Source organism: Panulirus ornatus, chromosome 57 (assembly GCF_036320965.1).
Source record: "Panulirus ornatus isolate Po-2019 chromosome 57, ASM3632096v1, whole genome shotgun sequence".
NCBI lineage: Eukaryota > Metazoa > Arthropoda > Malacostraca > Decapoda > Palinuridae > Panulirus > Panulirus ornatus.
This window is the reverse complement of record NC_092280.1, coordinates 18,187,584-18,204,497: the sequence shown is the minus strand read 5'-3', so window position 1 is coordinate 18,204,497 and position 16,914 is coordinate 18,187,584. Positions and strand designations below refer to the sequence as shown.

The window sequence follows — 16,914 nt, the reverse complement described above, 5'->3', positions numbered from 1 at the left end:
CATTTGGCATTCATTTACTTCAAACACTCAACCAATCCACACTCTTGTATACACTTTTTCTGATATACTTAACTGACTTATTCCCTTATAACTGCTATATAAATCCTTAGCATACTTTCCTTTGAATAAAGGAACAATAATAGCCATAACCTATTCCCCAGGAACAACCTGTTTTCATGCTAAATCATATATCAAATGCATCCACTCCATCACACTTTCTCCTCCATACTACAACATTTCAGCCACAATCATATCCACTCCAGATACCTTTCCTCCCTTCAACATCATTATTGCCCTTTTACCTTCCATCCTTCATACCCATGCATGTATCAACTACGGCCTCAACCTCTCACATTCATCATTCTCCAAAAAGCTCTTTTCATCTTTTCACTTACTTCTTTAGATTTAGCAAACCCCCTTCCTTTTTCTTACTTTCTTCAATGTCTTCCATAATCTTCATCTACTTTCTTCGTTTTCCTCTTACCATTCCACTTACACATCTTATATTCTTCCCTCCTACTATGCAGAATTTCCTCAGGTACATACCTTTTGAACAATCTATTATATACCTTTTTCTTCCCTTTCTCAGCATTTCCAATCTCGTCCACCCACCATGCATTTCTGCTTCTATTCTTACCTCTGAACCCTATATCCAACTACTATTTCTACAACCTTTAACAGTTTTTCATTAAACATTTCATTCACACATGAATGCATCTCTATGTTTACTGCAATTTTATCTAAACTTTGTCACCCTTGTTTATCACACCTCCTTGCATTATTTCTGGTCCATATTCTCCCTTGCCAACACTTTTACTTCTCCTTTTCTCCTTAGGTCATATCTCCACTTCTCCTCGATCCTCACCTCCACAAGAACGGCAAAACAGTCAGAATCTCCAAAGAATCCCCTCACATTCACAGCATCCAACACAATCTTTCATCCACTGCCATAATCAATCAAATCCTTTTGTTCTTCTCTTCCAGCAATTCTAATCCAAATGTATCTGTGAATCATCTTGTGTTGAAAAAAAGGATTTGCAAGGAATAATTCACTCTCAGCACAGACATCCACATGATAAGTTCCATTCTCATTTACTCCAGGCAATCTCCATTTACCATATACCTTGTCAATTTCATCGCATCTCATCTTCTCATTCACATTACTCATTACAACCACCTTCCTCTCCTTAAATCCATTTATACAGTCATTCAAATTTCACCAAAAATGCTTATTTTCACCCTTACCTTGCACAGTCCTCATATTCACAGGCACATATACACATGACCATGAATACTATACAATTCCTATCTTTCCTTTCACCCACACTATTCTTGGTCCATTCCATACATGCTCTGTAACACCCTTCCATACTCCTCAGTGCAAAAACAATTGCATGTCCTTTTTTCCTTCTTCCCTTATGGTTTTCATTTATTCCTGTACATGCCAGTTCTCCTTCTATGCCCTACCACAACTTGCATTAATCATTTCCATTATCACTCCATACACCCTGCCCAAAAATATGAGTTTCCCTAATCCCTAACACATCCTAACTATAAATCTTAAAATTCTCCACAAACTTTCTTTTTTTCTCACCAGTCACCCCATTAACATTCATAGCCATCACCCTCAATCTAACATTCCTTTTACTACCTGGAAAAACTGGTGGACCCAAGACCAGCTTCTTCACCTATAGTGCCTCACCCATCAAACCTCCTATAAGTTAAACACTCTTTCATTCATCTTTCTACACCCATCGAGCTTCCCATAAGTTCAACACTCTTTCATTCATCTTTCTACTACCATCGAACTTCCTATAAGTTAAACACTCTCTCATTCATCTTTCTATCTCACCTTTAATATCAAGTTTAACTACTTTCACAAGTAAAATTCTTTGGTTTACTTTGTCAAATGCTATTACAAATTTTTTTTCTATTCTCTTTACCTGCATTAAACCTTCATATATATGGGTATGTTTGAAGGAATAGTGGTTCCAACAATGTTATACGGTTGCAAAGCGTGGGCTATAGATAGGGTTGTGCGGAGGAGGGTGGATGTGTTGGAAATGAGATGTTTGAGGAAAACTTGTGGTGTGAGGTGTTTTGATCGAGTAAGTAATGACAGGGTAAGTGGTGTGGTAATAAAAAGAGTGTGGATGAGAGAGCAGAAGAGGGTGTATTGAAATGGTTTAGTCACATGGAGAGAATGAGTGAGGAAAGATTGACAAAGAGGATATATGTGTCAGAGGTGGAGGGAATGAGGAGAAGTGGGAGACCAAATTGGAGGTGGAAGGATGGGGCCTGAACATGCAGGAGGGTGAAAGGCATGCATGGAATAGAGTGAATTGAAATGATGTGGTATACTGGGGTGGACGTGCTGTCAATGGATTGAACCAGGGCATTTGAAGCGTCTGGGGTAAAACATGGAAAGTTTTGTGGGGCCTGGATGTGGAAAGGGAGCTATGGTTTTGGTGCATTATACATGACAGCTAGAGACTGAGTGAGAACAAATGTGGCCTTTGTTGTTTTTTCCTAGCGCTACCTCGCATGGGGGCTAATGGGGTGATAAGTAGTGGTGATGTGAGAAGGAGATGGAGTGAGTATTTTGAAGGTTTGTTGAATGTGTTTGATGATAGAGTGGCAGATATAGGGTGTTTTGGTCGAGGTGGTGTGCAAAGTGAGAGAGTTAGGGAAAATAATTTGGTAAACAGAGAAGAGGTAGTAAAAGCTTTGCGGAAGATGAAAGCCAGCAAGTCAGCGGGTTTGGATGGTATTGCAGTGGAATTTATTGAAAAAGGGGGTGACTGTATTGTTGACTGGTTGGTAAGGCTATTTCATGAATGTATGATTCATGGTGAGGTGAATAAAAGCAGCAAGTATGAATTACGTACAAGTGTATATAATTCTATTTATATTTTGCTTTGTCGCTGTCTCCCGCGTTTGCGAGGTAGCACAAGGAAACATACGAAAGAAATGGCCAAACCCACCCCCATACACATGTATATACACACACGTCCACACACGCAAATATACATACCTATATATCTCAATGTACACATATATATACACACACACAGACACATACATATATACCCATGCACACAATTCACACTGTCTGCCTTTATGCATTCCCATCGCCACCTCGCCACACATGGAATACCATCCCCCTCCCCGCTCATGTGTGCGGGGTAGCGCTAGGAAAAGACAACAAAGGCCTCATTTGTTCACACTCAGTCTCTAGCTGTCATGCAATAATGCCCGAAACCACAGCTCCCTTTCCACATCCAGGCCCCACACAGCTTTCCATGGTTTACCCCAGACACTTCACATGCCCTGATTCAATCCATTGACAGCACGTCAACCCCGATATACCACATCGATCCAATTCACTCTATTCCTTGCCCGCCTTTCATCCTCCTGCATGTTCAGGTCCCGATCACTCAAAATCTTTTTCATTCCATCTTTCCACCTCCAATTTGGTCTCCCACTTCTCCTCATTCCCTCCACCTCCGACACATATATCCTCTTGGTCAATCTTTCCTCACTCATTCTCTCCATGTGCCCAAACCATTTCAAAACACCCTCTTCTGCTCTCTCAACCACGCTCTTTTTATTTCCACACATCTCTCTTACCCTTACATTACTTACTCGATCAAACCACCTCACACCACACATTGTCCTCAAACATCTCATTTCCAGCACATCCATCCTCCTGCGCAAAACTCTATCCATAGCCCACGCCTTGCAACCATACAACATTGTTGGAACCACTATTCCTTCAAACATACCCATTTTTGCTTACCGAGATAATGTTCTCGACTTCCACACATTCTTCAAGGCTCCCAGAATTTTCGCCCCCTCCCCCACACTATGATTCACTTCCGCTTCCATGGTTCCATCCGCTGCCAGATCCACTCCCAGATATCTAAAACACTTTACTTCCTCCAGTGTACATATATGTATATATTCTTTAATTTTTTCTTTTAATTTTCCAAAAGAAGGAACAGAAGAGGGGGACAGGTGAGGATATTTCCTCAAAGGTCCGGTCCTCTGTTCTTGGCACTACCTCGCTAACGCGGGAAATGGCGAATAGTATGAGAAAGAGAAAAAGACGTTGAAATGTATAGGTATGTATATGTGTATGTGTGGACGTGTATGTATATACATGTGTATGTGGGTGGGTTGAGCCATTCTTTCGTCTGTTTCCTTTCGCTACCTCGCTAAAGCGCGGAACAGCGACAAAGTAAAATAAATAAATACTTATAAATACTTTGTGATGTCTCCATGGTTGTTTAATTTGTTTATGGATGGGGTTGTTAGGGAGGTAAATGCAAGAGTTTTGGAAAGAGGGGCAAGTATGAAGTCTGTTGGGATGAGAGAGCTTGGGAAGTGAGTCAGTTGTTGTTCGCTGATGATACAGCGCTGGTGGCTGATTCATGTGAGAAACTGCAGAAGCTGGTGACTGAGTTTGGAAAAGTGTGTGGAAGAAGAAAGTTAAGAGTAAATGTGAATAAGAGCAAGGTTATTAGGTACAGTAGGGTTGAGGGTCAAGTCAATTGGGAGGTGAGTTTGAATGGAGAAAAACTGGAGGAAGTGAAGTGTTTTAGATATCTGGGAGTGGATCTGGCAGCGGATGGAACCATGGAAGCGGAAGTGGATCATAGGGTGGGGGAGGGGGCGAAAATCCTGGGAGCCTTGAAGAATGTGTGGAAGTCGAGAACATTATCTCGGAAAGCAAAAATGGGTATGTTTGAAGGAATAGTGGTTCCAACAATGTTGTATGGTTGCGAGGCGTGGGCTATGGATAGAGTTGTGCGCAGGAGGATGGATGTGCTGGAAATGAGATGTTTGAGGACAATGTGTGGTGTGAGGTGGTTTGATCGAGTGAGTAACGTAAGGGTAAGAGAGATGTGTGGAAATAAAAAGAGCGTGGTTGAGAGAGCAGAAGAGGGTGTTTTGAAGTGGTTTGGGCACATGGAGAGGATGAGTGAGGAAAGATTGACCAAGAGGATATATGTGTTGGAGGTGGAGGGAACAAGGAGAAGAGGGAGACCAAATTGGAGGTGGAAAGATGGAGTGAAAAAGATTTTGTGTGATTGGGGCCTGAACATGCAGGAGGGTGAAAGGAGGGCAAGGAATAGAGTGAATTGGAGCGATGTGGTATACCGGGGTTGACGTGCTGTCAGTGGATTGAAGCAGGGCATGTGAAGCGTTTGGGGTAAACCATGGAAAGCTGTGAAGGTATGTATATTTGCGTGTGTGGACGTATGTATATACATGTGTATGGGGGGGGTTGGGCCATTTCTTTCGTCTGTTTCCTTGCGCTACCTCGCAAACGCGGGAGACAGCGACAAAGTATAATAATAATAATAATACTTTTATTTATTTATCTATATTCATTTTGCTTTGTCGCTGTCTCCCGCATTAGCGAGGTAGCGAAAGGAAACAGACGAAATAATGGCCCAACCCACCCACATACACACGTATATACATACACGTCCACACACGCAAATATATATACCTATACAACTCACTGTATACATATATATACACACACACATAAACATATAAACACATGTACATAATTCATACTGTCTGCCTTTATTCATTCCCATCGCCACCTTGCCACACATGGAATAACAACCCCCTCCCCCCCTCATATGTGAGAGGTAGCGCTAGGAAAAGACAACGAAGGCCCCATTCGTTCACACTCAGTCTCTAGCTGTCATGTAACAATGCACCGAAACCACAGCTCCCTTTCCACATCCAGGCCCCACACAACTTTCCATGGTTTACCCCAGATGCTTCACATCCCCTGGTTCAATCCATTGACAGCATGTCAACCCCAGTATAACACATCATTCCAATTCACTCTATTCCTTGCACGCCTTTCATCCTCCTGCATGTTCAGGCCCCGATCACTCAAAATCTTTTTCACTCCCTCTTTCCACCTCCAATTTGGTCTCCCACTTCTCCTCGTTCCCTCCACCTCCGACACATATATCCTCTTGGTCAATCTTTCCTCACTCATTCTCTCCATGTGCCCAAACCATTTCAAAACACCCTCTTCTGCTCTCTCAACCACGCTCTTTTTATTACCATACATCTCTCTTACCCTATAATTACTTACTCGATCAAACCACCTCACACCACATATTGTCCTCAAACATCTCATTTACAGCACATCCACCCTCCTCTGCACAACTCTATCCATAGCCCATGCCGTGCAACCATACAACATTGTTGGAAACACTATTCCTTCAAACATACCCATTTTTGCTTTCCGAGATAATGTTCTCGACTTCCACACATTCTTTAACGCTCCCAGAACTTTTGCCCCCTCCCCCACCCTACGATTCACTTCCGCTTCCATGGTTCCATCCGCTGCCAAATCCACTCCCAGATATCTAAAACACTTCACTTCTTCCAGTTTTTCTCCATTCAAACTTACCTCCCAATTGACTTGACCCTCAACCCTACTGTACCTAATAACCTTGCTCTTATTCACATTTACTCTCAACTTTCTTCTTTCACACACTTTACCAAACTCAGTCACCAGCTTCAGCAGTTTCTCACACAAATCAGCCACCAGCGTTGTATCATCAGTGAACAGCAACTGACTCACTTCCCAAGCTCTCTCATCCACAACAGACTGCATACTTGCCCCTCTTTTCAAAACTCTTGCATTCACCTCCCTAACAACCCCATCCATAAACAAATTAAACAGCCATGGAGACATCACACACCCTCTGCTGCAAACCTACATTCAATGAGAACCAATCACTTTCCTCTCTTCCTACACGTACACATGCCTTACATCCTCGATAAAAACTTTTCACTGCTTCTAGCAACTTGCCTCCCACACCATATATTCTTAATACATTCCACAGAGCATCTCTATCAACTCTATCATATGCCTTCTCCAGATCAATAAATGCTACATACAAATCCATTTGATTTTCTAAATATTTCTCACATACATTCTTCAAAGCAAACACCTGACCCACACATCCTCTACCACTTCTGAAACCACACTGCTCTTCCCCAATCTGATGCTCTGTACATGCCTTCACCCTCTCAATCAATATCCTCCCATATAATTTACCAGGAATACTCAACAAACCTATACCTCTGTAATTTGAGCACTCACTCTTATCCCCTTTACCTTTGTACAATGGCACTATGCAAGCATTCCGCCAATCCTCAGGCACCTCACCATGAGACATACATACATTAAATAAATAACCTTACCAACCAGTCAACAATACAGTCATCCCCCTTTTTAATAAATTCCACTGCAATACCATCCAAACCTGCTGCCTTGCCGGCTTTCATCTTTCGCAAAGCTTTTACTACTTCTTCTCTGTTTACCAAATCATTTTCCCTAACCCTCTCACTTTGCACACCACCTCCACCAAAACACCCTATATCTATCACTCTATCATCAAACACATTCATCAAACCTTCAAAATACTCACTCCATCTCCTTCTCACATTACCACTTCTTGTTATCACCTCCCCATTTGCCCCCTTCACTGAAGTTCCCATTTGTTCCCTTGTCTTACGCACTTTATTTACCGCCTTCCAAAACATTTTTTTATTCTCCCTAAAATTTAATGATACTCTCTCACCCCAACTCTCATTTGCCCTCTTTTTCACCTCTTACACCTTTCTCTTGACCTCCTGCCTCTTTCTTTTATACATCTCCCACTCATTTGCATTATTTCCCAGCAAAAATCGTCCAAATGCTTCTCTCTTCTCTTTCACTAATAATCTTACTTATTCATCCCACCACTCACTAACCTTTCTAATCTGCCCACCTCCCACACTTCTAATGCCACAAGCATCTTTTGCGCAAGCCATCACTGCTTCCCTAAATACATCCCATTCCTCCCCCACTCCCCTAACCTCCTTTGTTCTCACCTTTTTCCACTCTGTACTCAGTCTCTCCTGGTACTTCCTCACACAAGTCTCCTTCCCAAGCTCACTTACTCTCACCACTCTCTTCATCCCAACATTCTCTCTTCTTTTCTGAAAATCTCTACAAATCTTCACCTTCACCTCCGCAAGATAATGATCAGACATCCCTCCAGTTGCACCTCTCAGCACATTAACATCCAAAAGTCTCTCTTTCGCACGCCTATCAATTAACATGTAATCCAATAAAGCTCCCTGGCCATCTCTCCTACTTACGTACGTATAGTTTATGTTATCTCTCTTTTTAAACCAGGTATTCCCAATCACCAGTCCTATTTCAGCACATAAATTAACAAGCTCTTCACCATTTCCACTTACAACACTGGACACCCTATGTATAACAATTATTCCCTGAACTGCTATATTACTCACCTTTGCATTCCAATCACCCATCACTATAACCCGGTCTCATGCATCAAAACCACTAACACACTCATTCAGCTGCTCGCAAAACACCTGCCTCTCAGGATCTTTCTTCTCATGCCCAGGTGCGTATGCACCAATAATCACCCCATCTCTCTCCATCAACTTTCAGTTTTACCCATATCAATCTAGAGTTTACTCTCTTACACTATCACATACCCCCACCACTCCCATTTCAGGAGTAGTGCTACTCCTTCCCTTGCTCTTGTCCTCTCACTAACCCCTGACTTTACTCACAAGACATTCCCAAACCACTCTTCTCCTTTACCCTTGAGCTCCGTTTCACTCAGAGCCCAAACATCCAGGTTTCTTTCCTCAAACATACTACCTATCTCTCCTTTTTTCTCATCTTGGTTACATCCACACACATTTAGACACCCCAATCTGGGCCTTTGAGGAGGATGAGCACTCTCTGCGTGACTCCTTCTTCTGTTTCCCCTTTTAGAAAGTTAAAATACAAGGAGGGGAGGGTTTCTAGCCCCCTGCTCCCGTCCCCTTTAGTTGCCTTCTATGACACAAGGAATGCGTGGGAAGTATTCTTTCTCCCCTATCCCCAGGGATATTAATACTTATGAATGCCAAAAGGCAGGGATAGCAAAGTGAACTCACCATGTGAAATATAAGTATGAAGAACGAGTTGTGTGGGTTATGTGTTATCAAGTGCTATGAATGAGAAAGAGATTGCATAATACATCTGTGGACTGGAAGCCAGCAGCCCAATTGTGGGTGAGGCATAAGAGACAGCTACCTGGGCCAAATGAATGACAAGTGACAGTCATGAAAGAGCTGCTTCACTGTGCAGGCATCTTTAATCCTTCCAGAGTACAAGAGTGAGAGAGTGAGACTGTCTACAAGTGCTTACAAGGAGATTTTGCAAAATGGCAGAACCAGCACAGAGCTTTCACCACATAAGCCTCTTGTGTCAATACTTTTATTATCTGCTGGTTCATGTGGAATCTTTTAATCATCTGCCCATTCTTGTATAACAGATTTCACTATTCACTCTTTGTATATTAACACATTATCAATGCAGACAACATACACAAATTTAGGGCATTTAATGACATATAATGTTCATGAGATTGGACCTTCCCTTCCCATACTGTACAAACAGGGAATTACATTTAGAAGCTAAGGACTGGATGTGTGCACATGAAGCCACTGTTTTGTTCTTTCCTCATGATACCTCATGGAAATGAGAAAGGCAATAAGGTATGAACAAAAATTCAGTTTGTTGCTACTTTGCTACTAACGGTTCAGCTACTGCCCATTATAAATATTTCTAACATAAAGAGGATTTAGAGCTTAAAATATTGTCAGAAACTAATGGGATTCATAATCTGTAAGGAAAGACTTTTAACAAAGAGGAAGACATTCATGCGGATTAAAAATCTTTTACATCTATTAGATACAAAAAGAGATGCATTAACTTGTAGAAAACTATGCCAATGTAGGGCAAGACTACTGTATTCAACTCAAATGATGACCAACAGTTTTCAACTGAATACTTTTGACCCAAAAAGCAATGAATTTAGTGTCAATCCTCTCTATCCTATAGTTTTGGTGCAAAAGAGGAGAAAAAGATAAAAAAACATTCCAGCATCTGAGCAACATTTGAACCATGTAGCAAGCTACATAATACATTAATGATTTACAGTAAGTAAAGTTTGAATAATTCTCATGCATTCTGGGCCAAATAAAATAATTTTCTTTTAAATACTTACCCATATCTTGTAATGTTAACCCTGGGGAAAGGGGAGAAAGAATATTTCCCATGTATTTCCTGCATGTCGTTAAAGGTGACTAAAAGGGGAGGGATTGGGGGTGGCTAGAAATCCTCCCCTCTCGTTTTTAATTTTCCAAAAGAGGGAACAGAGAAGGGGGCCAAGTGAGGATATTCCCTCTTAACCCTACCTTGCTTATGCGGGAAATGGCAAGTATGCACGAAGAAAAAAAAAATCTTGTATGGTGGGAGTTACCACAGAATTCCCTGATTTCATTCCTGCCATGTACATAATATTACAGGATGCAATTCATAGTTTATTAATTGTAATTCATTATCAACAAGGGGCAAAAAAGAATCCCATGGGGGTATACTATCCAGACTGTCACATCACAACATGTCTAATGATCTTTTTCATTATATTTATTCATTCATTGTACTTTGTCGCTGTCTCCTGCATTAGCGAGGTAGCACAAGGAAACAGACAAAAGAACGATCTTTTTTATGGAATAACATATACTGCGGCTTTCTTGCCATTACACTAGCAAATGAATCGGCTAGTATAATCACCTTATAAACCTCTGAAAAACCATATGCATTGCTTAATGTCCTGCCCAGTCAAATACAGGGGAAAAAAAAGGCTATAGAGCTCATCAATTTACAAAGCTTTAGTTACTACAATATAAGCCTCAACCTAACCATGTATATCTTAAATGACCCGAGTTATGGCATATGGAAAAATGAGTTTTCCCCAATCAACCCCTAACATCCCATTAAGTTATCCTTTCCACCCTTCAAAATCTTATTTTTTTTAGTTGTTTAAAAAATGTTTTTAACCTCATAATCTCATGGATACATCTATACTAATGAAAAGAGTTACTTCAGAAGTAAATTTCCATCCACTACTTTCATTGTGATAATGTATGGTACTTTTGCAGGTGTTTCCGTACACTGGGATAAAAAGCGATAGAAAGGCTCTAAGTTTATTTGTACATTGCAATGAAAAGTGTTAGAAGGCCTCGAAGTTTCTCTTACCTATGCCAATGTACTGACTGATAATTATCACCCTGTTGTATCTAAAATAAATCTTCTCTTGTTATAATCAATGTTATTCGTTGAAAATTTTTTCAATAGAGCATAACTATAAATGGTTGAAAAAATACCAGCCACAGCACTTGGATGCATAGTTATCAAGGTCAGGTGGGTGCTGTCAATACTGCCTCAACTTTTGCTCCCTCACACTGCTCAAATGTCAATGCTAAAAAGAGTCAGTGTCTATAAAGTCACTTTTCAAACAATCTGAAGACAGATCATCATTGTCAACTCACTTGGAATCTTCAGACAGGTCCACTAAATCAAGATAAAAGCTGCTTAATTTTCTTTCTTGAAAACTCATACAAATGTGCTCTCGCTGGCACTACTGGAGGATGACTTACTGTGGGGAAAACTTACCACACACTGCCACTTCAGCCATCACTTAGGCTTAGTACAGGGCTTTGAGAGTAAGGCATGAAATGAGGAACATTAGGTGGGAGCATAGGGTACAAGTAACAAGTTGGAACATTAGGTAGATGCACTCAGTAGGAACATTAGGTAGGAGCCTACGAAAACACTATGATAAGAGTTGCCCTCTGCCAGCGGCCTGTTAAGAGTGAGGTACAAAAGTTTAACAAGCAACACTGGAATTAACTGGTTATGGAGACTCTTTTGCAGTGGCCACCCCCTTGAGGGAGTTCCCAAAGGGAACAGGTATCAGAGGTATAGATGTAAAGATAGCGTCAAACTCAATGTAAAAATATCTATCTATAAGCATCACCCAGCTTGCATCAATATCCATCAAGAGATCTTAAGGGGCTAATATGTAAATTCAAAGCAACTACTTACTGCAAAATCTAATTGATTTTTCATGTCCACAATGGATACATACAGCATCATCATTCAGTTTCATGTATTGCTCCATGAACTATCATAATAACAAGATTGTGTCTAAAAGAAGTCACATAGACAGACAGATGCAGAAGTGTCATGTCCCATATAAATTATGTGTGGTAACAGAACATCAATTTTTATTCCAAGTCTTTCTGAACTGTTTTAAACTACAAGCAGGTTGATGCAAATTATAGTCAAGATCACTGGCAAGCACTTCACATGATAGCTGTGGTAGTATGATAGTATATAATCTCCATTTTATTACAGCTCAATCAATATCATTAAAATATATATATAAAAAAAAATACAGCTAGTATATCTAAGGCTTGCTGTCAAGCACAGAAAAAGGAAAATCCTTACTTACACCTTGCTGCTTCATATCTTATCAAGTAAACTCACCTGCAATTTTTTCAATGTTGCAGGTGTGAAGTGGTGTGATGGAGCACGGTTATGGACAAAGACCACATGAGGGAAATACTGCTGTGTGTCTTCACTTGCAGTAGGTGCTGCGGGATTAGATGATGAAGAGGATGATGGCGTTGAGGACGAAGATGGTTTCATCATCTCACAGGTTTGAAGGAGACGGATAAGGTTGGGGTCAGCAGCACTGTCTTGAACCAGCATAACCACATGTGCAATACTCATTACTAATGTAAGCACCTGCAATGACTCTACCTCCATGAGGTTCTCTGTGGAACTGAAAGAAAATACAAAATGGGTTAAGCAGTGTCAAACGCAGAAGGTGAGAGATACGAACCCTCTGTCTGTTACTGGGGAATACTCTAAAATAGATGGATAAGTCAGATGACTAAAAAAATTAACTACATACACGTATATGTATGCAAATAAATGCACTGGAAAGTGAGAAAATGTTTTGAAAGGATATGGACGGCATGATAAGAGCAGCAAGACCAAAATGGAAAACAGGATGGGGCCAAGCAAGGATGTCTCCTTTATGACTCAGTAATCTGTTCCTGGAGTTACCCCACTCATGCAGACAAAGAAAATCCTCATTCAATCACATCTACACTATTAAGTGTCAAGTATAATGTATGTTATCCAATAATACTCATTGTCTCCTAAAACCACTCATCTATGTATACAATAAAACCTCTTATCTGAAATGCATGGGAAAATTGGCCTTTTCAAATAAAAAATCTGTTATTTCAAGTTGTTTTTTAAACATATCAAATAATTCAGAAACTGCCCAGATAATGTAGCTGTGCTTAGCCATTTCACAAAAGTAAAGAATGGCTAGACAAGTATACTCAACGTTGGAAGCTATAAAACGTGAAGGTAATTGGAGAATCTGCCAGTGCTGACCATGAAGCTGAAGCTGATGCACACATTCCATTTTTCTCTGTAAGTTCATTGGTCTGCTACATACAATTTCTCTTTGTGCGAGGTTTTCACAGAGCATAACACTCGCATAAATTATCTAATATATATATCCCTGGGGATAGGGGAGAAAGAATACTTCCCATGTATTCCCTGCGTGTCATAGAAGGCGACTAAAAGGGAAGGGAGCGGGGGTCTGGAAATCCTCCCCTCGTTTTTTTTTTTTTTTAATTTTCAAAAAGGAACAGAGAAGGGGGCCAGGTGAGGATATTCCCTCAAAGGCTCAGTCCTCTGTTCTTAACGCTACCTCGCTATCGCGGGAAATGGCGAATAGTATGAAAGAAAGAAAGAAATATTTAAAACAAACTCAAACACCTGGAAAATTCTGTCATTCAAAATTGCTGATTCCCCAAGCATTTTGGATAATAAGAGAGGCTTTACAGTACACCAGGCCACTAGGTACCCCTTGCCCCACAATAATACCCTCAACTGACAAATCACTCCCTCTTGCATTGAAATCCCTCACAAAGAGGACTCGTTTTAACGTATCAAAATTGCTGAAGAACTCTCAACTCCACCAGAAAAACTCTTCTCTCTTCCTCACTTCTTGAGCTGCCAGGTACACTGGTAATGAGAATTACCCAGAATTAGTCAAGGTCTACTTTCATTTCTATCTACACCAGACTTGAACCCACTTCCCTAAACTTTTCAAACATTCTTTTAGTTCCTCCATATCAGAAATGTCACACCTTCCTTTGCTCTTGTTCTCACTATAACCCATACTTTACCTCTTGTACATTACCAAACCATTCTTCTCCTTTTCCCTTCATCTTAGTTCCCCTTACAGCCAAAACTAACCATGTACCTGTTCTACGGAAATATTTTTCCCTTCCTTTCACTCTGGTTACATCCACACATATACAGACCATCATATTCCCTGTCCTGTGGTCCAAACCAGTAAATATAAAATAGCTTAGTTTCCTGAGAACTGCAGAAGCCCCATACAAGTGTATCCCGGGGCAGGTTAGTAAGAATGTCTTTACCCTCCTGCTCAGGATCCCCTTCTATGAAGCTCTCATACTGCTAAGGATGCAAGCTGCATCACCAGGAGGGATCACAGGTCAAAATGTAATGATTATCTCGTGGGTGTACATATGTGTGTGTGTGAACTGAGGTGCAAATATTCAGTGGAGAAGTTGCATCTTATGCACGAGGAGTCTTGTGATAGGCTGAATCAATGTTTGTGGTGCTGGAGAGATGGGTTGGTGTCCACAAGGTGTACAGGAAGGTAACTCATACACGAGAAACTAACGATGTCAAGGACGTGAATTCAGGGAAAAGAAAGAATATATACCAAATCTTTATGATTTAGATGAGAGAATTAGCGCTGTTGTATGCAGGACAGAAAGATATGTGGATTACAAGTACCTACACTGCCAAAAATCATCAAACACTGACCACACAGGAACTTAATACAAAAGCAGTTTTTCAGGGAGAGGACTCCTTCAATGGCTAGGACATTACCTAAGTGGATTAGAACAGAAGACGCATTAACTGAATATCTGTTCTGGTTCACGGCAATTACTTCAAGGATCATGTATTATCATATGGGTTAAGAACTGGCATTCAGCAAAGCTTGGTCCTAGAACCCATGCTATTTCTTGATCTATCAAACGACTTGCCAATAAGACTGAATTCGTGTTTGAATATGCTTGCGGATGATGCTAATGTCATGAGAGAAGTAAAGAATGATAAAGATTAAATCAACTTACCAAGGGGTCCTAGACAAACTCCAAATCTGATCTGATACACCAGTTTGATGACGCTGACAGTGAACACTTCTTCAAAAGATGCAAAGACACGAGAATTAGACCATAACAAAAAATTATGTAAAAAGAATCCTTAGAAAAGATGTAAAGAGGTAATAAAGGATCAAAGTAGTGGATGAATGGAATAAGCTAACAGATGAAATTATGAAAGCAGTACACAAAAGTTAAAAAAATCAAATGACAACAAACCTGGTCCTCACTACCTGGTGACCCACTACCTTGAGATCTACTAATCTGGTGTCCGTGAACAAATAATGAAGTCATGGAAAAAAGTCACTCAGGCACCTGCTAGCAAGTGGTGTCATCCACCAAGACATATACAGTAATGCCATCTTCTTAACAGTATGGAATCCACCATATTCATAATTAACAAAAAACTATAGCCTACTTCACAAAAAGTATCATGTCAATCCTAGAAATGGGGCTAAAAGGGATACTTTACATTGTGGTGTTCATCACTAAGCCATCCCTCCATTTTGTTGTGGTGATATGACATATATTCTTGAGTTTTAAAACTAATTATATCACTACATTTTACAAATTAAAATTCTATTTCAGTACAAACATATAAGAAAAGAATGACTATACATAACCAGTTTTTTCTGGAAAAATATCTACTGCATTATGAATGAGGTTTGGTAATGTTTTTTCACTGATATTATATTGGCAAAGTGTGTGAAAGAAGAAAACTGAGAGTAAATGTGAATAAGAGCAAGGTTATTAGGTACAGCAGGGTTGAGGGCAAGTCAATTGGGAGGTAAGTTTGAATGGAGAAAAACTGGAGGAAGTGAAGTGTTTTAGATATCTAGGAGGGGATTTGGCAGTGGATGGAACCATGGAAGCAGAAGTGAGTCACAGGGTGGGGGAGGGGGCAAAGGTTCTGGGAGCGTTGAAAAATGTGTGGAAGGCGAGAACATCATCTCAGAAAGCAAAAATGGTTATGTTTGAAGGAACAGGGGTTCCAACAATGTTATATGGTTGTGAGGCATGGGCTATAGATAGAGTTGTGCATAGGAGGGTGGATGTGTTGGAAATGAGATGTTTGAGGAAAATATGTATTGTCAGGTGGTTTGATCGAGTAAGTAATGAAAGAGTAAGAGAGATGTGTGGTAATAAAAAGAGTGTGGTTGAGAGAGCAGAAGAGGGTGTTTTGAAATGGTTTGGTCACATGGAGAGAATGAGTGAGGAAAGACTGACAAAGAGGATATATGTGTCAGAGGTGGAGGGAACGAAGAGAAGTGGGAGACCAAACTGGAGGTGGAAAGACGGGGTGAAAAAGATTCTGAGCAATCGGGGCCTGAACATGCAAGAGGGTGAAAGGCGTGCAAGGAATAGAAAGAATTGGAACGATGAGATATAACGGGGTCGATGTGCTGTCAATGGAATAAACCAGGGCAGGTGAAGTGTCTGGGGTAAACCACAGAAAGTTTTGTGGAGCCTGGATATGGGAAGGGAGCTGTGGTTTCAGTGCATTATACATGACAGCTAGAGACTGAGTGTAAATGAATGTGGCCTTTGTTGTATTTCCTAGCGCTACCTCAGAACTTTCCATGGTTTACCCCAGACGCTTCACATCCCCTGGTTCAATCCATTGACAGCACGTCGACCCCGGCACACCACATCATTCCAATTCACTCTATTCCTTGCATGCCTTTCACCCTCCTGCATGTTCAGGCCTCAATCACTCAAAATCTTTTT

General features: G+C 40.7%; 1 protein-coding gene across 1 annotated transcript in view; it reads right to left on the bottom strand.

The window, feature by feature from the left end:
• Window positions 1–16,914, bottom strand: part of LOC139766211 (nonsense-mediated mRNA decay factor SMG9) — a 69,474-nt gene that overhangs the window by 9,434 nt on the left and 43,126 nt on the right. Inside the window, exon 6 of the mRNA XM_071694516.1 lies at window positions 12,449–12,746. Coding sequence (XP_071550617.1) covers window positions 12,449–12,746 — 298 coding nt within the window. The remainder of the gene's footprint in view (window positions 1–12,448; window positions 12,747–16,914) is intronic.